Below are 26,340 nucleotides of genomic sequence, written 5' to 3'. Positions count from 1 at the left end.
GTTTGAATTTTCACAAGAGAAACTTGTATATGTAGATACTCATTATCCTTTCTCCTTAATACCTCCATCTTTCACTGATAAGGTGCACTTGGATGAATTCTGATTTATAGATCAGCAATTGCTCAATTGACTACATTTACTACTGAGAGGGCAAATACCACCTAGAAAAATATATTTTCTACACTAAATATTTCTGTATGAAACTGTTAAAACTGGAATATCTACAATTGCACATCAACTTTCACTCTGTCAACCAGTCCATTTTCTCTGAATGTTTTCATATTTTTCTACTTCCTCATTCCAATCTTCCCATATCTGTCTTCCTATCCACTTCTTCCTATTCTAACTTTTTATTTCAAACTCTTTTCATTACTGGAATTTACCAATAAGCCAATTTAGGTTAGGAAACAAAGGTTACATTTCTCTACTTAAGATTATGAAGCTATTAATAGTCAAGTAATTAGTCAGGAAATTGTGCAAAGCTACATTTACCAAGTGCATACAGAAAGTTTATAATGAAAGAATGTAGAAGTCTGTTTAATACCAAGTTAATTTTTTCTGGGAATTACATTAAATATAGAAAATATATATGCCCTACATCTCTTATTTTTATCTATGAAAATATACTACTGGTAGTTCTGTATCTTGAACTCTGAAGATTTCTTACAGCCCATTTACATGCCTCCACTATTGCTTTAACTAATCAAAATGTAAGTTGGCTTACCATGCCAGCTCTATACTTGTTTTATAGAAAAACAAATTGGATTTTTTTTTACTGATGTCTCCCCTTAGGGCTCATTTTATAATGTTTCTGTGTATATAGATCTTCCCTAAAACGTTGCAAATATTGTTTCTCAATTAATTTCTAAATTCCTATTCAACCCTCATTTATGATCTGGTCAAGAGGAAACAAAACCAACCTAATTTTGTAGTATTGTTGAGAACATGCTAGTTCCTATAATTGTGAACATATCTAATTTAGTGACTTTTCTCCATCTAGTTCTAAAATGATCTAAAAACAATTATATTAGCCTTTGATTTGCCCCATGACGTACTGCCTGTCAGAATTCATTGTCTTTAATAAATGGAACATTACTGAATACTTTTACATACAAAAGCCCAAAGTTTGCCATTTGACCATTTTTACATTGTGATTCTGTGATCATACTTACAACTTTCTGATGGTTGTTTTAATATACATGGTAAGAATTTTACTTAACCCCAGCCACTTGTGTGATACTTATATTTGGCAACTAATTCCAAGTTAACTGTGTGAGTCAAAAAGAAAATTAAAGATTCAAGAAGTACTGCATTTCCTAGACATCAAAAGGTGATGATTAAGAAAAAATCTTTAAAAAATGAAATAACACACTATAAGGAAAGCATGTACATTTAAATTATTTTTATAGCTTTAAAATAATGGAAATATAATATTGACTTATTTAAATGTTACCCCTTTAATTTTTTTGCTATATTTAGGTGTTTTCATACTTTTCTTTCTTTCTTTTCTTTTTCTCCCTAAGTGTTCACCTTGGCTTTTCAGTAGATTCTAAGACCCTCAAAGAGATACGTCAGTTTTGTTGTTGAACTTTCTTCTAAAATAGTGGCAGTATAGCAAAAAGGAAGATATAATTTGAGTAAGAATTCCACTTTCAGTTTTTCTACATGCTTGTCCTTGGGTTGGCTATCTATCCTTTAAGAGCCTCAGTTTCTTCATCTGAAAAATTACAATGCTATCGTGTAGCATTGTGAGAATTAGAAATTATGTTTACAAAATGCCAATCAAGTACTCAAAAATAGTAGTTTTTACTATTATTGTAGTTGTCTGCAATTTCCCATAGGACTTTTTATGTCTGCAAACACTAGGTACCCATGGAGTCTCAAAATCATGGCCTTAGTTCCTTCCATATCAAATTGTGGTAATAGAATCAAGGAGATTATAGGTTCACATTTCAGTCATTCTTTAAAAGTGATAAGGAACTGTAGATACTTATTACCATTTTTGTAACATATTCATTTTGTAACAAACTTATAACATAAACTTTGTAAGTTAAACAAGAAGCTGAAAAAGTAACAAAAATAGGGAAGAAACACACATAAAAAATCAGACAAAAAGAGCACAAAATGTTCAATTTTTCCCTTTGCAGTTTAGGCTATTAAAATAGAAACTAAGTATAATTATGCTTGCATTTTGTTTTTAGTTCCCTTTAATTTTAAATATCAAACTAGACACCTCATAGAGTGCTGTTAATATTCATTTTGTTCAAATAATGGGAAAAAAATCAAGTTATCAAATTTGCAATTAATTATAGTACCTCACTCTTATTGTTATTTTCTGAAGAGCACTAGTTCTGTGAAGCTATTTTGCTACTTTGTAAATAATTGCATTTACAAGCTCTCATTTTAGAAGTTTATAATTAATTGGCATAGTTCTTATACTGTCTTTCAATTTCCAGTTACATATTTCAAAATAAATAATTGGTTTCCAGTAGCAAAGAATTTTGATCTTTGCATTATTTTTCTACAAGGTACAAAATAACATTTATATGCATGATTTAGCAGATTTTAAGTAGGTTGGTTTTAATTTCTACACAGCTAAGTATTAATTACAAAATCCTTCCCTAGGTGTTTTGGAAACATGGGTCTACAGACTAAGAAATCAAGTAAAAAAGACAGAGATGTAGATAAATATGTTCTTGGAGGATTCAGGGAAAACATCAAGGCTTCAGAAACTTTTCCTTATTCCCTTTGATAAAATTCTTATGTAAAATCATTACTCCAAGTTTAAATTGCTAATCTTGTTATCAATGTTAACAGCATTCCAATCAGTCTTAAGGGTTAACTTACTTTAAACTTATGCACTCCTTGTTTGTTGACCTAAGTCCCTTGGTTTGTAACAGAACTAACCTACATTCCTTAAGATTTTGCAGACCTTTGGCCTTAAGGAACAAAGGACCATAATGCCCCAAAAGATAAGGCCTAACCACTTTTGAAAGCAGCCAGCACTGATGCCAGCAAGTCTGTTCAGGATTATGTTGATATGATTAACTACCTGAACACCAGCTTCTCCTGCTGGTGCTTGCTCATAGCCTCCAGGATTTCCAACACCTTCTCCTTAAAACACTCTGGTTTCATTTAGACTGGGACTATCGTCTTTGGAACATTAGTCCACCATCTTCTCAAGTTGCTGGCATTCTGAATAAAGCACCTCTCCTTTCCCATCATCACTTATCTCTTGACTACTGATTTTCATGTGGCAAGCAGGTGAACCTGTGTTTAGAACCCATTGTCTGTCCTGTAGCATCAACACTTCAAGATTCTTTGTAACTAGTCTTTGAGCCTCTAACAGGAACTTGACAGCAAGGAGTTAGAGACCCCTCTTCTATTTCTTTCAAAAAACAAATATGCTTTTTATGCAAATTTGCTAAACCTTTCCCTTTATTTTCAGGGAAAATAAGTTTTCCCTGAAAACATCTTACATTGCAAAGGAAATACTCAAATTTAAAAATTACTGCCATAAAATAAAAGCACCTATTAAGAGCTTTGCTAACACTAATTAAAGGATTATATCCTATTAAGGTAAGGAAAAAAGTTGCAAAAGTACATGAAGTGTGCTGTTTATGAAAATTAGCTTTAGATGCACACATTTAAATATGGCTTTAATGCCACCTTCATAATTTGCGGGGTGTTGAGAATATATATTCCTTTTTGAATGATACTTTCTAAACCAATCCTGTTACCTTTCATAGCATCCATGCCTCCCACAGCATAAAGTGCCCCCACAGTTGATTTTCTAGGCTTTGTCCGAGGACTTTGCATCATAGGTTGTCTCTCGGGTAAGAGATGATACTTCATAGCTTCCATTAGGAGCTTCTGACACTCAAGATCACCAGTAAACATGGAGCTGTTTTCAAGATCCACCAGTAACTGAAAAGTAATGATGCATGGTATATGAAGTGAAGAACCCATCATTAAAAAGAACATCTTTTTGTTTATGTAACTTTGGAGAAAACTTGAGCTAGTTCAAATGTAAAAGTGTTAGTAATTTAAGTTAGTAACATATTTTATTCTTAGTAAATTTTTATGTTCACTTATGATTTCAAATGATTAACGATCTCATGGCAGTAGCTACTGATCTGTTCAGGTTTATTTGACATATTATTCATCTTTTGAATATATAAATATAAAATTTCAAGAAGTTAAAGTGAAAAGATACTCATAAAATGGGTTAGTGAAAGCAGGCCAATGTCTACACAAAGCAAGCATCTTCCAGTCTGCTGTATGAAGCTAAATAAGCAGGCACTTTATTGGTAGATTTAGAGAAATTGATACAAACATTCCCAGTTAAAATAAAGTAATATCACCCACAAAGGACTGCATCTTTATCATCAAATGACTTTTGTAAAATATTCTGAAAGCAGATGGCTTTTTATCTATACATGTACATGTGAACATGAGTAAAGTATATGTGTTAGTAAGTAGCCAATACATCAGCAATTGTAGATGTTCAATCCTTTCTAATCATCATTACCTGGCAGACAATAAGACCCTCATTGAATGGGATAAAAGCTAAGTAAAATATTTTTCCTGAGATGAGTTGAGAAGTGAAGAGATTGTTTCATAATTTTACCAAGGGTCATTTATATTGGTTCATTGGAGTTTTGGCTCTACAGTATCATAGAGCATTGAGAGGAATAGCAAGTAGTTTTTGAGATTGGAAATGCTAACCTGACTCCATAAAGCTTCCCTGAACTTTCCTGTTCTGCAGTGCTCAGTTCTTATCTCACCTGTAATCTCTGATCGATCACTTTGATTTAGCTGGTGAGACCCCAGACATTTCCTTAATCCATATGCTGCTTAAAATCAGTTTGAAAACTGAACTATGTAATTTCTTTTCAAAATATTCTTCAGAGATTTACCAACATTTTATTTATATATTTAATTTCTAGAATATGTGTTTAAAGTCACTATTAAAATTGTTTTGGAAGGACTATATTCTGTATGACATTACCAACCACTACCATCATTTGGAAAAGTTCACAATAGCATACATTTTAGGCATAAGACATACTCAGGGGTGGGAGGTCAAAAACCATTGGTTATGTGTTAGGGCTGGAAATTTCTCCTCATTCAAATAAAGTAAGAGAGGTCCAAACTAAGCAGTTTGCTGAAAGAACACCATATAGACAAAGCACTGTAAAGTTAAGGGGCTCTGATCCTTTATACCAAGTCATGTCAATTTTTTGCATATCTAAGAATCATCTGGAGAACTTATTAAAATACAGATTCCTTGGCTTCACTCTCATAACTTGTCTCAGTAGATCTGTAGTGAGGGCCTGAGAAACTGAGTTTCTAACAAGCTCTCAAGCAATGCTATGCTGCTAGTTCAGGGACACTTTGAGCAGTAAAGTACTGCCTTAGAGAATCTGATAAATATTATAGATCCTCTCATCAGAGTAACACACATAAGTGTACACACATTCACACAAATATAACATTCCCAATGATTCTGAACCTTGGGTCTAAAATTATATGTATATCTTGGGGCATCTGGGTGGCTTAGTTAAGCATCCGACTTCGGCTGAGGTCATAATCTCGTGGTTTGTGAGTTCGAGCCCTGCATCAGGCTCTGTGCTCACATCTCAGAGCCTGGAGCCTGCTTTGGATTCTGTGTCTACCTCTCTCTCTGCCCCTCCCCTACTCATGTTCTGTCTCTCTGTCTGTCTCTCAAAAATAAACTTTTAAGAAATTAAAATTACATGTATATTTTAACATTTTTTTTTATTTAAAAAAATTTTTTTTTCAACGTTTATTTATTTTTGGGACAGATAGAGACAGAGCATGAACGGGGGAGGGGCAGAGAGAGAGGGAGACACAGAATCGGAAACAGGCTCCAGGCTCTGAGCCATCAGCCCAGAGCCTGACGCGGGGCTTGAACTCGCAGACCGCGAGATCATGACCTGGCTGAAGTCGGACGCTCAACCGACTGCGCCACCCAGGCGCCCCAACATTTTTCTTTTTAATGTTACTATTGCTCTGCCCTTTGGATAAATTTGCTATACCCAAAAGGGTAGTCAAAGTCCTTTCATTCCCTATGGATAGATTCTCAAGAGTAAACATGTAGTTTCATGGATTTAATTAACAGATAAAAGAAAAAAAAGTAATCATCAGGAAATTAATATTCTATTTTTAATAACATTTAATTGTTGAAATTGATTAATTTTAATTAGAAACTACTGATCCACTAAATGTTCCTCTTTCCAATGTGGATGGTATTTTATGACTTTAGTCACAGGCTGTATAATATATGAAATATGCATATGTGCAATATATTCATATGTATGATATATAATTGATATCTTCTATTGATTAATTTGTTAACAGAAAAAAATGTGGTTATTACCAATGTAGAAGTATATAGTGAGACTGCACTCCAACCTCACTAAACTTCACTTACTAAAATTCAGTATGAGGTAGGTCAATCCTGAATCACATCCAAAGGTGTTTGTTTTTAGAATCATTTTTACTATAATCCTTCAGCATACATGATGAGGATGCCATTATAATGATGCTGTAGTATATATGAAGATTTTATGATGTACTTTCAATCATAGCAGCTAATTAACCATGTTAGTATTATCCAGACTCTAACTGCTTCTTAGACTCTACTCTGGGATGCCATTATACTGGTTATTATCAGCTTGCCTAGAAGGTGGGCAGGAAAAGAAAAAAAAAAAAAAAAAGAGCCTGGTCATTTTGTCTGCTTCTTACAAGTGCTGTTTGGCGAGAGAGGAAACAAATTAATGAATATGCTAAAATTTAGGGATTAGCTGTAGTTTATTTTAGTCTTTGTTTTCTTTCTTCATCAAATATAGTGTGAAATTAAAAGCTGGATATGTCCTTCTAGGAAACAAATACTTTACACTTCAATTAACAGAAATCCTCTGAATAAGATAAAATTAGACGAATAAGGAATGGATTAAGGCCTAGGGGTATTTTAGAACTATATGTTACCTTGGTAAATTTCCATACCTGTGGTGGAAGTAATGGCAGTCTGATAAAAGAAAGCAACATTGCTAGGTCTCCTTGCCTAGCCTGCACATCATACCTCACCCACTGCATTAGAGCGTGGAAAATAGTTTCTTCATCAGGCACATTAATGTCATCACTGCACAGAAGTTTTGAAATTTCATTAGCTGGAAGCAGGAGAAATTCTTGGTTCTTTATGACCTCGATGAAGTGTTCCTAGAAAAGAAAGGTCTACTACTGAAACTTTGTACTTTGGAAACTTCTTAAACAAAATAAGCATATGAAGACATTTCACTTCGTTAAAATTCAGAAAAGGCCAGAAAGACAGATATATACATTTATAACAAATAGATACTATTGTTGCCTGTGACAAAGGGCATGGGAAGACTTCTGAAGCTGAGGAGCCAAGTGTTTACACTAGGAATTATTTATTGAACGGAAGGAAGGACTGTAACTTCTTCACAGGCTGCATGGATAGTGTCTGATTTGATACCAGTGCTTTTCTCTCCCACCTGTTGTAGGTGGCAAAAGCTTATGACTCCAGAAGTGATTGGTGTTCAGTTGGTCTTTAGCCAAAAACCTTAAGAGGAAGGCTGGAAATTTTCAAGGTGGAGGCTACCTTAAAGACCTGGGAGGGGCGCCTGGGTGGCTCAGTCGGTTAAGCGGCCGACTTTGGCTCAGGTCATGATCTCACGGTCCGTGAGTTCGAGCCCTGCGTTGGGCTCTGTGCTGACCGCTCAGAGCCTGGAGCCCGTTTCAGATTCTGTGTCTCCCTCTCTCTCTGACCCTCCCCTGGTCATGCTCTGTCTCTCTCTGTCTCAAAAATAAATAAACGTTAAAAAAAAATAAAAAAAAAAAGACCTGGGAGAGGTAGCTCTGGCTGTGCATTTGAGGGGCAACATACTGAATTCCTTTGAGATGAGACAGATTGATGAAAAAGTATTTTCTCTTATGGAAAAACATTATCTTTTATTAAACAAGGCAAAGATACATTTTACAATGGATAACAATATACAGATTTAGGACAATCTAAAAGAGACTCCTATGAAGTTTTTTTTTTTTTTTTATGGAGGGGAGTGGGGCTTTCAAATTTTACATATTCCTTATTTCTCTCTTCTGTTACAGTGTTGCACTTCATCAAGTATCAAATTTCAGGTAGCTGTGCTTCAATTATTTTTCATCAAAACACCAATATATTTTTTCTTAATTATAATGTTGGATATTTTTCTATGACAACACAATGATCATTTTTAACATGTTTCATAATAAAAATCTCGAACTTTAAATGTGATAAAATATACTTCCAAAATGGAAATAAACATGTCTAGTTGGTAATTTATGTTGCAAAACAGATAGATATTCTGAAAGCAGCTTAAAACGGCCTCTAAATAAATTGGGGAGATCTTAGTTGAATCAAATCACTCTCTCAGCTCCACTCAGAATTTAGTTATTGTGGAACTGAGTTAGCTTAAATATTAAAGTTATTCATACAAAAACCATCCTTTGATAGACCCATCAGGATGCTCTGATACCATAAATTCCAAGCTAACATGCCTATTTAAATGAAGGTCCCTCTTGCTACAAAGGCAAACAATTAAGAGAGGATTTCTATTTTTACTGTAGTAGATGTCCCTGGTTGAAAATCCTCTCACCAACAGCAAAATAATGGAAGTAGTACTACAACTAATAATACATTACACTTGTACAGCACATCACACTTTCACAAACATTAAGTCAAAAAAATATTAAGTCATCATCAATGTAATCTTATGGGAGGTGATATTATTCTGATGAGAAAACAGGCTATGTGAATTGTTTGGTCTGTGCAATAAATGGCAAATAAACACTCAAACTTAAGTCTTCAGGTCTTCTCCATTTTGCTCAACACTGCAACTGCCTTTCATAAGTGACATAACTTTTATGAATGATATGAGAAAGAGATAAAACACCTACTACTGGTAGTGGATGTTAGCTCTGAGAGCTTATATCATATGTCAATATTATGGAATACATATCTCATTCTCTTTTCTATCCACTCTCCAATGAAAGAAAAGAAAAACAGAGAATAAGATAAAAACAGAGAGGGTGGCAAACCATAAGAGACTCTTAAATACCGACAACAACTTGAGGGTTGCTGGAGGGGAGGTGGGTGGGGAGATGTGCTAAATGGGTGATGGGCATTAAGATGAGTCCATCCTTAATGGTAATGGACATCCATTAATGGGTAATGTTGGGATGAGCACCTGGTGTTATAGGTAAGTGATGAATCACTGGGTACTACTCCTGATACCAATAATACACTATATGTTAGCCAATTTGAATTTAAATAGATAAATTTAAATGATTTAAAAAAGCAAATAAATGAGAGAGATAGAGAGAGAGAGAGAGAGAGACAGATTGGCCCAGTATGTAAAATCTACTCAATGGCTAATGTGGATCATAGACAAATCTATAAAATGTGATTATGTATTTGACACAGCTAAGAAATGATTCAAATGGTTTATATGATGATTATATTTATAGTGAGAAATTAGAGTTTATGATAGAATATATTATGGTTTCTGGGTAGCTGCCTGATGACACTACTGAAAAATTTTTGGCAATATAGTAAATTAGTGTAAATAAAGAATAAATATATTGGTTTAAAGGATCTACATGCAGCACTGCAATATGCAGTATTGTAGAGAAAAATTTAGTTAAGTTTGAAGAGAAATTTAAATTGTTTTATTTTGGAATTATTTTGTTTTTAATTTCAAGGTAAACACTTTCTTCTGTGCATATTCTCGAGTCTTCTTTTGTACATTTGATTTGATATTAATTTTTTAATCGACACTTACTTTGTTGTAAAACTTACTAAAAGAACATAGCATACATGCTGAGGTTTTCATCAGTGCAGACTACTATTTATATGATTGTGATGGCTAATTTTATACAACAACATGACTTACCCAAAGAGTGTCTAAACTTTGGATCAAACATTCTGGGATTGTCTGTGAGGGTGTTTCTGAATGAGGCCTATTCACATTAGGAAGGGCCATCTGTTTTATTCAGTCTATGATTCAAATATTTGTAATTAGGTCTTAAGAGTTTATTCCTTTTTTTTAAAATTTTTTTTAATGTTTATTTATTTTTGAGACAGAGAGAGACAGAGCATGAACGGGGAAGGGGCAGAGAGAGAGGGAGACACAGAATCGGAAACAGGCTCCAGGCTCTGAGCCATCAGCCCAGAGCCCGAAGCGGGGCTCAAACTCACGGACCGCGAGATCGTGACCTGAGCTGAAGTCGGACGCTTAACCGACTGAGCCACCCAGGCGCCCCAAGAGTTTATTACTTTTAAACATTAAAATTATATTTATAATATCAATAAAGCATTACAAAAACATAATTATAGCAAGACATTTGCCTACTTTGTTTCATTTATAATAGATACTAAAATAACTAACACTGATTCCATGAGGCAACAGTATTGTGTTTTTATGCACATCCTAATTTAACACTCAGTTTCAGTCTCATAACTTAAAAAGGAAGACAAGTTCATTTTGTGCAACAAAAATAATGTAAGCTGTTTATCAGAAAGTTTTGTCTGTGAGAGTAAGATAACAAACAGGAAATTAATACTTAGCTTAATAATTTAAGTAATTTAACAGATAGTTTTCATGTTTGGAATTTGTGGTAAGTTTAATCTTTAAACTATATAACTGTTGTTCCTATAGACTATATGGCATTTGTATTTAGGACATATGAATATAAATAGCACAATTAGATAACATATATTAAATATCAGTCCATTATAATTTTTTTCTCCCCACAATGCTATTATTTCATAAATATGTTGGAATTTTTTAATTTTTTTTATTTATTATTTTTGAGAAACACAGAAAGAGAGAGAGCAGGGGAGGGCTAGAAAGAGAGGGAAAAATCTCAAGCAGGGTCCATGTTGTCAGTGCAGAGGACATGGGCTCGAATTCATGAAACTGAGATCATGACCTGAGCTGAAATCAAGAGTCGGTCGCTCAACCTACTGAACTACCCAAGTTCTCTTGAAAACTCAAATTTTAAACAATGACTAGGGGTGGGAAAAAAGAGGGAGAAAATTTCACCAAGAAAATTTAGAGAATCCAAACATTAGAAAGTTGAAATTTTTAAGGTCTGTATTAAATTCTAACAAAATATTGTTTGTTTGTATCTCAATCTTAAAATTATAATGTTAATTTTATTTTTAGATGTGACTATCTATTGTTTGATTTTATTTACTTGCACTTTTATTTTCAAATCTTATATAACTGTAGCAATTTTCTTACCTTGAAATATTTATCATGTAGTTGAGTTTCACAGAAAGATCGATCCCTGGATTTTCCTTGTTTCAGAGGTTAAAAAGTTAATTTTCTAATCTGCATCAGGGAATTATTAACATTAAAAGTAATTTAATATACTTTGACTACTTTTTATTACCCTCTTCCCTACAGGTCATCTGTATTTCATGTCACTGTCGCTTGACTGAATAAAGACAATCTTATCACATGGAACTTGTAAAGAATTAACACATACAAATATGTTCAGTTAATTTATTAGAATTACTTATTGAATTGAGAATGATTTTAAGTCAGTTAAGTTAAAGGATTGAGCTGCCAATGGTTTTTAACCAAAATAGATGTTTTTGTTAAGACATAAAATATTCATTCTTTAAAATTGGCTGATTTTGATAATTCTCAAGCTTTTTCAGATAATATTGATATATTGATTAGTTTTTATTGAATGTTACTTATATTTCATTAGAAATCATAATGTATACAATTTTAGAAACTAAAGTTCTAATATTATAAAAAAAAAACAGGGACAAAGAGATCAAATTATCCCATTAAAAATGATTCAAAGACATGAATAAACATTTTTCCAAAGAAGACATCCAGATGGCTAACAGATACATGAAAAGATGCTCAACATCATTCATCATCAGAAAAATACAAATGAAACTACAATGAAATATCACCTCACATCTGTCAGAATGGCTAAAATCAACAAGATAAGAAACAAACAGGGGCTGGTGAGGATGTGGAGAAAGGGTAACCCTCTTACACTGTTAGTGGGAATGCAAACGGGTGCAAGCAGCTTGGAAAACAGTATCCCAAAAGGTTAAAAATAGAACTACACTACAATACAGCAGTTGCACTACTAGGTACTTATACAAATAATACAAAAGTACTAATTTGAAAGGATACATGCACCCCAGTGTTTATAGCAGCATTACCAACATTAGTCAAGTTGTGGGAAAAAAAAACAAAAACAAATGTTCATCATGTGATGAATCGATAAAGAAGTGGTATCTATATACAATAGAATATTATGCAGCCATAAAAAAGAATGGAATCATACCATTTGCAATGACATGGGTAGAGATAGAGTATTGTGCTAAGAGAAATAAGCCAGAGAAAGACAAATGCCATATGAGTTAACTCATATGTGGAATTTAAGAAAAAGAAAAATCATGGGGGAGAAAAGAAGAAAACAAAGAAACAGACTATTAAATATAGAGAACAAACTGATGGTTACCAGAGGGGGGTGGGCTGGGGGATGGGCTAAATAGGTGATGGGTATTAAGGAGTGCACTTGTGATGAACACCAGGTGTTCTATGTACATATTGAATCACTAAGTTGTACACCTGAAACTAATATTACACTCTCTATTAACTAAATGGAATGTACATAAAAACTAAAAAAAATCAAGCACATTATATTTTCTTAATATTGTGGATTCTACATGAAATATATACTTCTTTGGTTTAATATTTGCAATATATATATACACATACATAATTTCTCCAAGCTTTGAGATTTAATTAAACCTTTTCACCTTAAAAATTGAGAAACTTGCTTGAGTGCAGCTCAACAAGACAAATATTTTTATCTAATATCCATTATGTCAGTCATTTGCAAATTATATAAATTTATATTGATTTTTATTTTTATGCCAACATTATAGTCTTTACTTTGAAAAGGTTTTTGGAAAGTTGTTTTTTTTGTTTTTTTTTACTGTTTTCTTCTAAGAGTAATACACACACACACACACATTGTACATTTATATATACACAAACACACACATATGCATGTGTACACATATATATTAGTAAACGAATCAGTAAGTTAGATATTGTGTTAATATAATATTACTACAAGGTAATTTGAAACAATTATTTTACCATTGTGTAATTATGTGCCACACTTAGGAGCTCTGTACAACCCTGGGCATCTCCAAATGATGGAATCCCTAAGCAGTTTGAAGGGTGGATCTTCCTTATGAGAAAATTGGAGCAGACTTCAATGACTTGAGTCAGCTGCAAGAGACAAGCTGCAGTCAGCAAATTTTCAATAGTATCTTCTTTTAAATGCAGGACACCTAGATGGTTTGAAAAGTAAAGAATGATTATATGTCCCATTATATAAGACATGAATGTGCTAGCTAGTTGAATTTTTCATTTTCTCTAATTTCTAGGGCTATCTTTTCTATTCCACAGTAACCACTGTGGGGATATGTTTTGAGGTCTCAAAATACTCTTTTGAGGCCATCATGTGTAAGGGAGTCTGTATAAACACTAATAAGATGGCTGAAGGGAGCCAGACTAGATTATCAAATACAATTGTAGCAAATGAACAGTGAACACTATTATTGCAAAGAACAGCAACTAGTTATTTCTTTATAATTTTAGGCCTGCATCTAAATCTTATATCAACTGACTGGTCCAGTTGGAAAACCATGCGACTCTTAATCTTGGGGTCATGATTTAGAGACCCATGTTGGGGGTAGAGATTACTTAAATAAAAACTTTTAATAAAAGCAAAATAAATGTTATATCAACTGTAAGCAATATGATTCAAGGAGCATTATATTATATTGTATACGGACCATACAATTGCCCATACAGGTAACATTTATATGGAAAAAAAAAATAAAACATTTGGTAACTAAGTAGAACACTAATGTTATCTGTCCATTTTTTCTTTGCATCTACATTATTAATTGATAAGAATAACTTGCTCAGATATTATGCATGGAACTGAACACCTGGCATTGTCTCAAAAGAAAAATAATATTGCTAATAGTTCATAAATAAATGTTTGTATGATTATTTTCTCAGATATAAAAAAAGGCTCTGTTTAAAAATATCTGTGAAGAGATCTTTAAAATATTCAGAGCCATTTTAGCTATTTTCTCTGTGTGTGTGTGTGTGTGTAGTTTTTGGAGGAAGCATTATTGATAAATTATTGCAAATGTTATGTTAGTAAGTTGTATTCATTTTTTTGTTCATCCAAGCTATAGGTAACATAAAGAATGAAATTTCCTATGGATATGTTCTATAAATTATTCTTTGATAGTTTTCCCTGCAAAATGCACTCATATGGGTTCTATATGTTTGCATAAACATAAAGAAAAGAGCTGTGAGATGCTCTGTATTTGGTTCAGCCTCTAAATATGTTGCAAAAGGATCTGGTCCATCAGCAGACTTTCTTGTGTTGTTTTATTTTTGTCCTGGATTTTGAAGGGAAAGTCCTGCCCATATCTCATGAGACTCAGAGAAGTTATCAAGTATTCTCAGCTCCAGATATAAAGCTTAACATCCTATATACATTGAAACTTGGCCTGGTTATTAAGAATATTCATTTCTTAATAAATAAAATTGTAAAGCTCCTAGAAGGAAACGCTAAAAAATCTTATTGACATTGGTCTTGGCAATAATTTCTTGTATAATATACCAAAAGACAGGCAACTACAACTAAAATAAACAAGTGGGACTTCATCAAAGTAAAGAATTTCTGCATAGTAAAGGAAATATAAAATATATTGAAAAGGCAATATACAGAATGAGAGAAAAATACTGCAAACCACATATCTGATAAGGGGTTAATGACAAAAATACATAAAGGACTCATAGAATACAATAGTACAAAAGCAAATAATCCAATTAAAAATGAGCAAATAACCTAAATAGACATTTTTTCCAAAGACCTACAAATAACCAATAGGGACATGAAAATATGCTTAACATCACTAATTATCAGGTAAATGTAAACCAAAACTCATTCCCATTAGGATGGCTATTATCAAAAAGAGCAGGGATAACCAATGTTGGTGAGGCTTAGAAGAAAAGGGAGTATTTACACATTGTTTGTGGGAATGTAGATTGATACAGCTTTATGGAAAACAGTACGGTGTTTTCTGAAATAATTGGAAAATAAAACTACCTTATCATTCAGCAACTCCACTCCTGATTGTATGTACAAAGAAATAAAATCAGGATCTTAAGAGATATATGGACTTCCATGTTTGTTACAGTATTATTAGCAATAGCTAAGATATGAAAACAACCAAACAATATACATATCCTTCAACACTTGAATGTATATATATATAGCACCTTAGGGATGCCAAGTAGAGTTTTGGTCTCCAGGGAGGAGCTGAGAGAGGGAAATAGGGAGGTTCATCTCAAAGGGTGTAAATTTTCAGTTATAGGATATATAAATTCTGAGAATATAACATACAGCATGGTGTCTATAGTTAATAATATGGTATTGGGTACTGTGTACTTGAAAATTATTGAGAGTATATCTTAAGCATTCTCACCACAAAAACAATTAATAATTTGAGATAATGTGTACATAATTATTAATGACTATAATTAATATAATAATAATTAAGGTAATTATTATTAATTATCTTCATCTTAGTAATTATTCCACTTTCATATATATAGCAAATTATCACATAGTACACTTTAAATATAGACACTTATATTTTTCAATTATTCCTCAATAAAGTTGGAATTAATTAATTAATTAATTAATATTTCTTGGCCCCCAAACTCATCTTATTACCTTTGCCTTATAGTTTGAGTAAATATGACTTTGTTATTTCAAAGGAAAGACTAAATCTCTAATATAGAGTTGGAATATTATACTTCCTCTCTAGTTTTTACAAATGAGAATGTATCCACAACATTCAAGAGAAAGATATATGCTTGTATTTTTGTGTTAAAATAGATTTATTCTCTCAGGGTCAAAATTTTATGTTATATTATTTATCTCTTACTCTTTCATAATACTGAATTTAAAACCTGATTTTGCACCTTACTACCTTCATTAAGTTACTTAACTAGTCAATCCTTCAATTTTCTCATTTGCAGAATAGAAATAATAATAATGTAAGTTATATAATGTAGAGTTATTTCGAGGATTGAATGACTTAATATGTGCCACTTTACCTGTGTAAGCATACTGCACCAAGGAATTAAGTGCATTAGGATCAACTCCTTCCATCCTGACCTCTTCTTGTTTGGCTTCAAATACATCATTAGTAAACATTGCAGCAAAATAATCGGACACTGCACTGAGAACCAACCTGGAAATGGGAATGATTCATAGGAACTGAAATGAGACCAGTATATCATTGAAAAGCTTGAAATGCAGTCAGTAAGTTTTTAACACTGCTGAGTTTGTTATCTGCATGAATCTTTCACAGTTCAGTAAAGTATAGTGAAATTAGAATGGTAAATTAGGTAAGTTTATTTTCTTTTGATGATTTGTGATGTTTTACATGTATTTCTTTAAAGTTTGGCTCTTTTAAATATTACACAGGGAAATGGATCATATATGCTAATGCTTTTTCAATATAGGAAGATAAAAAGATACTTTCCTCAGCATTCTAATTTGTTTTCAATGGACAAATTCATTCTCATTCAAGTGCTTTACTAACAAAATATTCTGTCTGCATAAGGATACTTACCTATGGGCTGGAATTCGGAGGTGTCCCATAATAAGTAGTACATCACACAGTTGTTTCTCTTTCAGATAGTTCTCCATTTTGTGAAGAGTTTGTTCTGCATGATTTACAGCATGAAACTGCTCCTCAGATCTATCAACATTCATTTCTTCAAGATATTGTGTATCTAATCTAAAAGGGGTGTAAGAGTGAAAGTATGGTTTATTCTCTTAGTGAGTATGCAAATGTACAATGCAAATTTTGGCACATCAACTTCTAAGAGAAATATGCTGGATTAGATAAAATTTAAATATGCCTTCCAATCTTAAATATTTCACTATAATTACTGTCTGACCTCCCATTAAAGTGAAGTGTCATGATTCATATTTTTACCTGTAATGGAACCATAAATTTGTATAGTTCCATTGCAGGGCTAGTGGTAATTTTTATACGCACAAACATAAACTTCAAAATCCTAGCCTTTTTCTTTGATTTTTATTGGTATCACAATTATGTTATTAGGCACAAAATCAAAGACATGATTCAAAATATTTTCCAAATTTCATTATGAACAGAAACTTCTCCATAGAATACTCATTACACAACAGAAATATTTCTTGAAGAATCTTAAACTTGAGATTTCTCTACAATATGTCAGCCCCATCAAGAGAATATACAATTTCCATCTTATATATACTTTTTCAGGATTTATTGAGATATAATTAATATACAACATTGTGTGTGTTTAAGATGTACAATGTAATGAATTTATGTATGTATTGTGAAGTTATTACTACAATAAGGTTAATTAACACACCCATCACCTCACATAGTTACCATTTTTCATGTGTGTGGTTAAAATATTTAAGACCTATGATCTTAGGAGACTTTCAAGTTAGGATGGTGGAGCAGCATGGAGATCCTCAGCTTGTCTTGCCCCTGACACAGCTAGATCAGCATCAAGACATTTTGCACACCTAGGAAATTGATCTTAGGTTAACACAACAATCTGCATAATTTGAGCCACAGAACTCAGGAGGTACATGGCACAAAGCTGTGAACTGTGGGAGAAAAGCTGTGGAGGGTAGGAAGCTGTTTTTGCATAGAGAGGATGGAGAAAGGGGGAGAGTGCAGCATATGTCAGGAGAGTGCAGGAAAAACACTAGTCCAAAAGTAGTTGGATAAAAAGAGAAAGAGTGAAAATACTTGCCCAAATGTAGTTGGACAGAAAGAAAGAGTGAAAACACTCACAGGGGACTGAACAAGAAATTTGTTCCCCAAAACCACTGATGGCAAGAAAGGAGAGAGTTTCAATACCACCAGGATTCTATAAAAAGTGGAGTTCAGAGTCTAAAGTTCCAGAGCTCAGTGCTTGTGGTGCTCTGGTGAGGAAGCAGGGTGAATCCCCAGGAGCAGGGAGTGGGGTCTGGTGGGTCTCTATGCCACATGGGGAGAAGCAGTTCCCCTGCTTGGAGAACATTTGGTAAAGACCATATGGCCTCCCCAAAGGCATAGGTCCCAGGAGACTCTGGAGAGCAGCCACATTTTCTGGTATTGGGACAAAGATGCCAGAGTGCAGTGAAACTTAGTGTCGGCTGTGTTTTGTGATTTGCCATGATCTCTGAATGTCTGCTGTTGCATGATTATACAAACATTTTCTGGGGTGAACTGGCACTTGTCCATTGCTCAGGGAAACCCTCCCCCAGAAAGTTGACATGGGTACAAGCCACAGGGGTCTCTGAAGTTTGGGGTTTCAAAACGCAAAACCATCTGAGATAAAACTCTAGAAGGAGGTGCCCCTTGGTAGGCTGATGGAATGGACAAGGACAGGGTATAGGCAGGGAGTGGATGGAGGTCTGAGACAAAGGAGGGGTGCTTGATCACAGGTAGGTGAGAGAGTGAATTTCTTCTGGCAGAGACGAGGGAGCTGGATTTCCATAGTCTCCTGCAAACAAGCATGCTCATGCATGCACATATACTCTACGCTGATCCACCACAGTAAGCTAAGCAGTGCCACCTAGTGGGGAACAGAGCCATAACATGGAGGCCTGCCCAATTGCACCCTCCAAGCATAACCCCTAGAAAACCAGCAGAAAACCTTCCACCTGCTTAGTATACGGACTTTAGACTGATTCATAATATAACTTCTAGGGGAACCTGGATGTAAACTCATTTGGGTTTCATTTTGTTTGCTGGTTCATTTATAACTTCATTTTGTTTGATTCTGTTTTTGTTCAAATATTTTTTTCCCTTTTGTTTTCTTGGATATAAAAAAATGTATTTTTATTTTCTTTTTTTAATTTTTAAATTAGTTTTTATTTTAATTTTTAATTTTTAAAATTTTTATTCTATTTCATTTTATTTATTTTGTTTTATTCCATTTATTATATACATTTTTAATTTTTAAATTTATTAACTTTTTTCTTTACTTGCTTTTCTTTCCCTTTTTTCTCTGTTCTATCAAGCTTCTTTCAACAGGCAGACCAAAACACACCTAAGATATAGCTTCCTTTATTATATTTCTTTGTTTTTACGTTTTTAATTTTCATTTTATTTTTCTTCCTCCAAAATGACAAAATGAAGGAATTCACCCCAGAAGAAAGAACAGGAGAAATGACAGCCAGGGTCTTAAAACATATATATAAGCAAAATGTCTGAATTAGAATTTACAATCACGACAATAAGTGTACTAGCTAGGGGTTGAAAAACAATAGAATCCAATTCTGCAGACATAAAAGAAGTAAAAGCTAGTTAGGATGAAATTGAAAATACTGTAACCAAGATGCAATCAAATAGATGCCACGACAGCAAGGATAGATGAAGAAGAACAGTGAATCAGCAATATAGAACACAAAATTGGGAAAAATAATGAAGCAGATAAAAGAGGGAAACAAAGGCAACAGAGCACAATACAAGACTTAGAGAACTCAGTGACTTATTAAAAAGGAATAACAACTGAATCATAGGAGTCCCAGAATATGAAGAGAGAGAAGAAAGGGGCAGAAGCATTATGGGAGCAAATTATAGTAGAAAATTTCCTAATCTGGGGAAGGACAGAGACATTAAAATCTAAGAAGCACAAAGAACTCACATTAGATTCCACAAAAACGGACCATCAACAAAGCATATTATAGCCAAATTCACAAAATACACAGACAAGGAAATAATTATGAAAGCAGCAAGGGAAAAAATCCTTAACCTATAAAGGAAGACAGATCAGATTCACAGAAAACTTACTTATCCACAGAAACTCGACAGGCCAGAAAGGAGTGGCAGGATATATTCAAGGTACTGAATCAAAAACAAACAAACAAACAAACAAAAAAAAAACAAAAAAAAAAAACGGAGACAATAATTATTTATCCAGCAAGGCTACCATTCAATATAGGAGAGACAAAAGTTTCCCAGACAAACATAATCTAAAGGAATTTGCGACCACTAAACCAACCCAGCAATACATTTTAAGGGGGACTCTTTGAGTGGACAAAAGAAAAAAACAAAACAAAACAGAACAAAAGCAACAAAGACTATAAAGGACCAGAGAACATCACTCTACAGACAACATGATGGCACTAAATTCATATCTTTCAGTACTCTCTCTAAATGTCAATGGACTAAGAACTCCAATCTAAAGACATAAGGTGTCAGAATGGATAAGAAAACTAGACTCATGTATATGCTGTTTACAAGAGACTCATTTTAGATGTAAAGACACCTACAGATTGAAAGTAAAGGGGTGGAAAATATTTGTTATGGTAATGGTCATCAAGAGAAAGTGGAGTAGCCATACTTATATCAGACAAACTAGATTTTAAAATAAAGACTGTAACAAGAAATGAAGAAAGGCATTATATCATAATTAAGGGTTGTATCAACCAAAAAGATCTAACAATTGTTAATATTTATGTCCCCAACATGAAAAACCCAAAATTTAAATCAATTAATCATAAGCATAAAGAAAATATTTGATAATAATACCATAATAGTAGGGGACTTCAATACCCCAGTTATAGCAATAAGCAGATAATCTAAGCAGAAAATCAACAAGGAAACAATGGCTTTGAATGATCCAGTGGACCAGATGAACTTAACAGATATATTCAGAACATTTTATCCTAAAGGAGCAGAATACACATTCTTCTCCAGTGCACATGAAACATTCTTCATATTAAACCACATACTGGAAAACAAATCAGCCCTCAAAAAGTACAAAAAGATCAAGATCATACTGTGCATATTTTCAGACCACAAAGATGTGAAGCTTGAAATAAACCACAAGAAAAGCAATGGAAAAACCATGAATACTTGTAGATTAAAGACCAACCTACTGAAGAATGAATGGGTTAACCAAGAAATTAAAGAGGAAATTAAAAAATACTTAGAAGACAATGAAAATGAAAACATGACAGTCCAAAACCTCTGAGATGCAGCAAAGGCGGTCATAAGAGGGAAGTATATAGTAAGCCAGGCCTTCTTAAAGAAGGAAGAAAGGTCTCAAATACACAACCTAATCTTATACTTAAAAGAGCTGGGAAAAGAACAGCAAATAGTGCCCACACCTAGCAGAAAAAGGGAAATAATAAAGATTAGAGTAGAATTCAATGATACTGAAAAAAACAAAAATCAATTAAAAAAATAGTAGAACATATCAAAAAAACCAGAAGCTGGTTCTTCGTAAGAATTACAAAAATTGACATACCCCTAGCCAGACTGATAAAAAGCAAAAAGGAAACGACCCAAATAAGTGAAATCACGAATGAAATAAGAAAGATCACAACTAACAATGCAGAAATACAAACAATAATAAGAGAATATTATGATCAATTATATGCCACACATTGGTCAATCTGGAAGAAATGAACAAATTCTTAGAAACATATAAGCTACCAAAACTGAAACAGGAAGAAATAGAAAATTTGAACAGACTCATAACCGGTAAAGAAATTGAATAATTAATAAAAACCTCCCACCAAACAAGAGTCCAGGGCCGGATGGCTTTTCAGGGGAATTTCACCAAACATTTAAAGAAAGATTTAACATGTATTCTTTTGAAGCTGTACCAAAAACAAAACAAAACAAAACAAAACAAAAAAAATAAATAAAAACAAAACAAAACAAAAAACACCACTAGAGGAAAACTTCCAAAGTCATTCTATGAGACCAGCATAACCTTGATTCCAAAACCAAACACCCCACTAAAAAGGAGAGCTACATACCAATTTCCCTGATGAACATGGATGCAAAAATTCTCAACAATATACTAGCAAACTGGATCCAACAATGCATTAGAAGAATTATTCACCATGATCAAGTAGGACTTACTCCTGGGATGCAGGACTGGTTCACTATCCACAAACCCATCAATGTGACACATCACATTAATAAAAGAAAGGATAAGAACCACCTTATCATCTCAGTAGATGCAGAAAAAGCACTGGAAAAAAATATAGCATCTTTTCAGGAATAAAAGAAAAAAAACTATCAGGAAATCAGGGATAGAAGGAGATCATAAAAGCCATGAATAATACACCCACCACTAATATCATCCTCAATGGGGAAAAACTGAGATCTTTCCCCCTAAGGTCAGGAACATGACAGGGATGTCCATTTTCACCACTGTTATTCAACATAGTGTTGGAAGTCCTAGCCTCAGCAATCAGACAAAACAAAGAAATAAAAGCCCTCCAAATCGGCAAGAAGGAAGTCAAGCTTTCACTTTTTTCAGATGACATGATACTCTATACAGAAAACCCAAAAGATTCCACCAAAAACTGCTAGAACTGATCCATGAATTCAGCAAAGCGGCAGGATATAAAATCAATGCACAGAAATCGGTTGCATTTCTATACACCAATAATGAAGCAGCAGAAACAGAAATCAAGGAATGGATCCTATTTACAATTGCACCAAAAAACATAAGATACCTAGGAATAAAACTAACCAAAGAGGTGAAAAATCTACACACTGAGAACTAGAGAAAATTTCTAATAGAAATTGAAGAAGACATAAATAAATGGAAAACATTACATGCTCATGGATTGGAACAACAAACATTGTTACAATGTTGATACTACCCAAAGCAATCTACACATTCAATGCAATCCCTATCAAAACAACACCAGTATTCTTCACAGGCCTGCAGCACACAAACCAAAATTCGTATGGAATGAGAAAAGACCCTGAGTAGCCAAACCACTCCTGAAAAAGACAACCAAAGCTGGAGGCATCGCAATCCCAGACTTCAAGATATATTACAAAGCTATAATCATCAAGACAGTATGTCACTGACACGAAATCAGACACATAGATGAATGTAACAGAATAGAGAACCCAGAATCAGACCCACACATTTATGGCCAACTAATCTTTGACAAAGGAGGAAAGAATATCCAATGGAAGAAAGAGTCTCTTCAGCAAATGGTCTTGGGAAAACTGGACAACAACATGCAGAAGAATGAACCTGGACCATTTTCTCACACAAAACAAAAAAATAAACTCAAAATGGATGAAAGATCTAAATGTAAGGCATGAAGCCATCAAAATACTAGAGCAGAAACCAGGCAACATCCTCTTTGACCTTGGCCTTAGCAACTTCTTACTCAGCATGTCTCTGGAGGCAAGGGAGACAAAAGAAGAAATGAAATATTGGGACCTCATCAAAAAGCTTTTGCACAGTGAAGGAAACAATCAGCAAAACTAAAAGACAACTAACGGAATGGGAGAAGATATTTGCAAATGACATATCAGAATAAGGGTCAGCATAAAAATTATATAAATAACATATCAAAATCAACACCCCAAAAACAAATAATCCAGTGAAGAAATGGTCAAAAGACAGATACAAACACTTTTGCAAAGAAGACATCCAGATGGCCAACACGTACATGAAAAAATGGTCAACATCACTTATCATCATGGAAATACAAATCAAAACCACAATGAGATACAACCTCACACTTGTCAGAAAGGCTAACATTAACTCAGGCAACAACAATTGTTGGTGATGATGTGGAGAAGGAGCAACTTCTTTGCATTGCTGGTGGGAATACAAAATGGTACAGCCACTCTGGACAACAATTTGGAGTTTCCTCAATAATTAAAGATAGACCTATCCTATGACCCAGAAAATTCACTACTAGGTATTTATCCAAAGCATTCAAAAATGCTGATTCCAGGGGACACATGTACTCCAATGTTTATAACAGCACTATTGACAAGAGCCAAAGTATGTAAAAAGCCCAAATGTCCATTGACTGATAAATGGATAAAGAAGATACAAAATATAAACACAATGGAATATTATTTGATGATCAAAAAGAATGAAATGTTGCCATTTGCAACAATAGTGTATTATTCTAAGTGAAATAAGTCAGAGAGAGAAAATATATAATTTCACTCATATGTGGAATTTTACACACAAAACATGAACATAAGGGAAGGGAAGCAAAACTAATATAAAAACAGAGAGGGAGACAATGCTTAATAGACTATTTAATACTGAGAACAAACAGAGGGTTTCTGGAAGGTTGTTGTGTGGGGGGATGGGTTAAATGGGCAAGGAGCATTAAGGATGACACATGTTGGAATGAGCACTGGGTGTTATATGTACGTGATGAATCACTAAATTCTATACTTGAAATCATTATTACACTATATTTTAACTAACTTGGATTTAATTTTTTTTTAAAAAGAGAGAGACCAAAATCAATAAGGCCATGTCTACTGTGTAAGTAAGAGATCCAGTTCGGTAATACTATTTTTGTATGCCAAGCCTACATTGGAATATAAAGCAAGATAGATTTCCTGTGAGTTACAAATGGATTTTAAGGCAATTACAAAGGACAAATTCCAAAAATGCTTAACATAATGACAACATGGTGAGAAAAAAATGTATTGCTACTTCTAATAGGTAGTGTAAAAGAATTTTGTGTTTAAAAAACCACAAGTGATGTGTGGTTATTTTAACATTGCTTGTAGAATTTGAAGTGCTTGTATGTTAAATACCACTGCTTGCTGCTTTTACTAGCATCAAGTTAAAAGGCACATTAGAAATGACACAGTCCTATGTCCCTGGTTTCAGGGCAAAAGGAGCTCAGGTGACTATAGATTATGATGGTAAATATGGCTTTAATTACAAACATGAGAGGATTCATGGAAGACTAGAAGAGAGCAGGAAAGATATGATGTTGAAAAAAATCAAACATTTTGGTGCTGAAGGGCTGTATTGAAAACACATAATCCATCCATAATACATCTCCTAAAATGGGCTAATTAATTAATGGCCTCACTACCCCAGGATTCACATTCTTTGGAAACAGCTTTTATTAAATTTCAATAAATTGTTAGTTCCAATGGTATTTTATTTCACAAATATGGATGAGTTCATATATATCTTTAGGTCACTTGGTCAGAATGCTTGAGAAAAAGAATATGGAATCATGTTCACATTCCATAGTCTTAGTTATTCTCGTTGTTGCTGCTTCATTTGCCTGGTCCCCATATGCCATGGCCTAAGAACAGGAGGAGAGAACAATGCCTACATTGGCAATTCCAATGCCAAAACTCTGGGCATCTGCAGCCAGCTCCAGCTAGCTTCAGGGACATCACTTGATAGCCTGGGATCTGATGCTTTTCCCCAGAATGACTGATGGGGAGTGATGGACAGTGAAACATTTTGTCATGAGAAAGTGTTGAACAGCCATTTCAGGATTAAAGTCAGCTACAATGATCTAACGTCCTTTTTCTGATTAGTTTGCTGGACTCCTGACATTTCTCTTTGCTTAGAATGGTCTGATCACTTCACACTAAAACAGAAAGGGGCAAGTAAAATGAAAGTTGGGTATTAATGGATGAGTAAGAAGTCACTGAGGTGGGAGGGGGGAAGATTTCAGGGAGCTGGAAAAGTTATGTAACTTTCATATAAAAGATTTATTTTTTATGCTTGGAAATTAAAATTTTGTCATATTTAAAAATATCTATGGTCTTAGCAACTTTCAAGTATACAATACAGTATTGTTAACTATAGTCATAGTCACAGGCTGTACATTAGATTCCCAGAGCTCATTCACCTTTAACTGGAAGTTTGTACCCTTTGACTACTTAGGCAAATATGATGACTGTTGAATTTACAATGATGAAAGTGGTCTACATGTCTTTTCAGCATCACACAATGGTGGAGTTTAAATACTAACACAAGCATATAGAGGCTTACAATCAGTAGAAGCATAAATATTTAATGGTCAGATGAATACACTTAAATACTTTTCTTATTACCTTTCTTGCTTTCAGGGATCACTTTCTAACCACCATTAGTTTTAGGCTCCCCCACCCCCAACTCATCCTGTGTTTCTCTGAACACAATTGGTCCAGGGTGACATTATTCTCCTTGTTTAATTTAAATAAACCGTTCATCTCTGAATCTTCTTAACCTTTAAAGACTCTTTGGGACATTCAGTGACATTATTATATAGATAATTAATGTAGCATGGTATGAATAGCCTTAAAACTTGCCTGATACAAAATGTGTCTGTTTGTTTTGGAAAGGAACAATAATTTTTCAC

The 26,340-nt window shown here is 33.8% G+C and overlaps 1 protein-coding gene across 1 annotated transcript in view; it reads right to left on the bottom strand.

The window, feature by feature from the left end:
- The window catches only part of KLHL4 (kelch like family member 4), a 321,514-nt gene that overhangs the window by 37,588 nt on the left and 257,586 nt on the right, over positions 1-26,340 (bottom strand). Inside the window, 5 exon segments of the mRNA XM_043569993.1 lie at positions 3,741-3,927; positions 7,033-7,245; positions 13,227-13,423; positions 16,284-16,420; positions 16,805-16,972. Of these exon segments, the coding sequence (XP_043425928.1) occupies positions 3,741-3,927; positions 7,033-7,245; positions 13,227-13,423; positions 16,284-16,420; positions 16,805-16,972 (902 nt within the window).

This window comes from Prionailurus bengalensis, chromosome X, assembly GCF_016509475.1.
Source record: "Prionailurus bengalensis isolate Pbe53 chromosome X, Fcat_Pben_1.1_paternal_pri, whole genome shotgun sequence".
NCBI lineage: Eukaryota > Metazoa > Chordata > Mammalia > Carnivora > Felidae > Prionailurus > Prionailurus bengalensis.
Note: the sequence above shows the minus strand (reverse complement) of the source record. Positions and strands in the feature narration are given on the sequence as shown.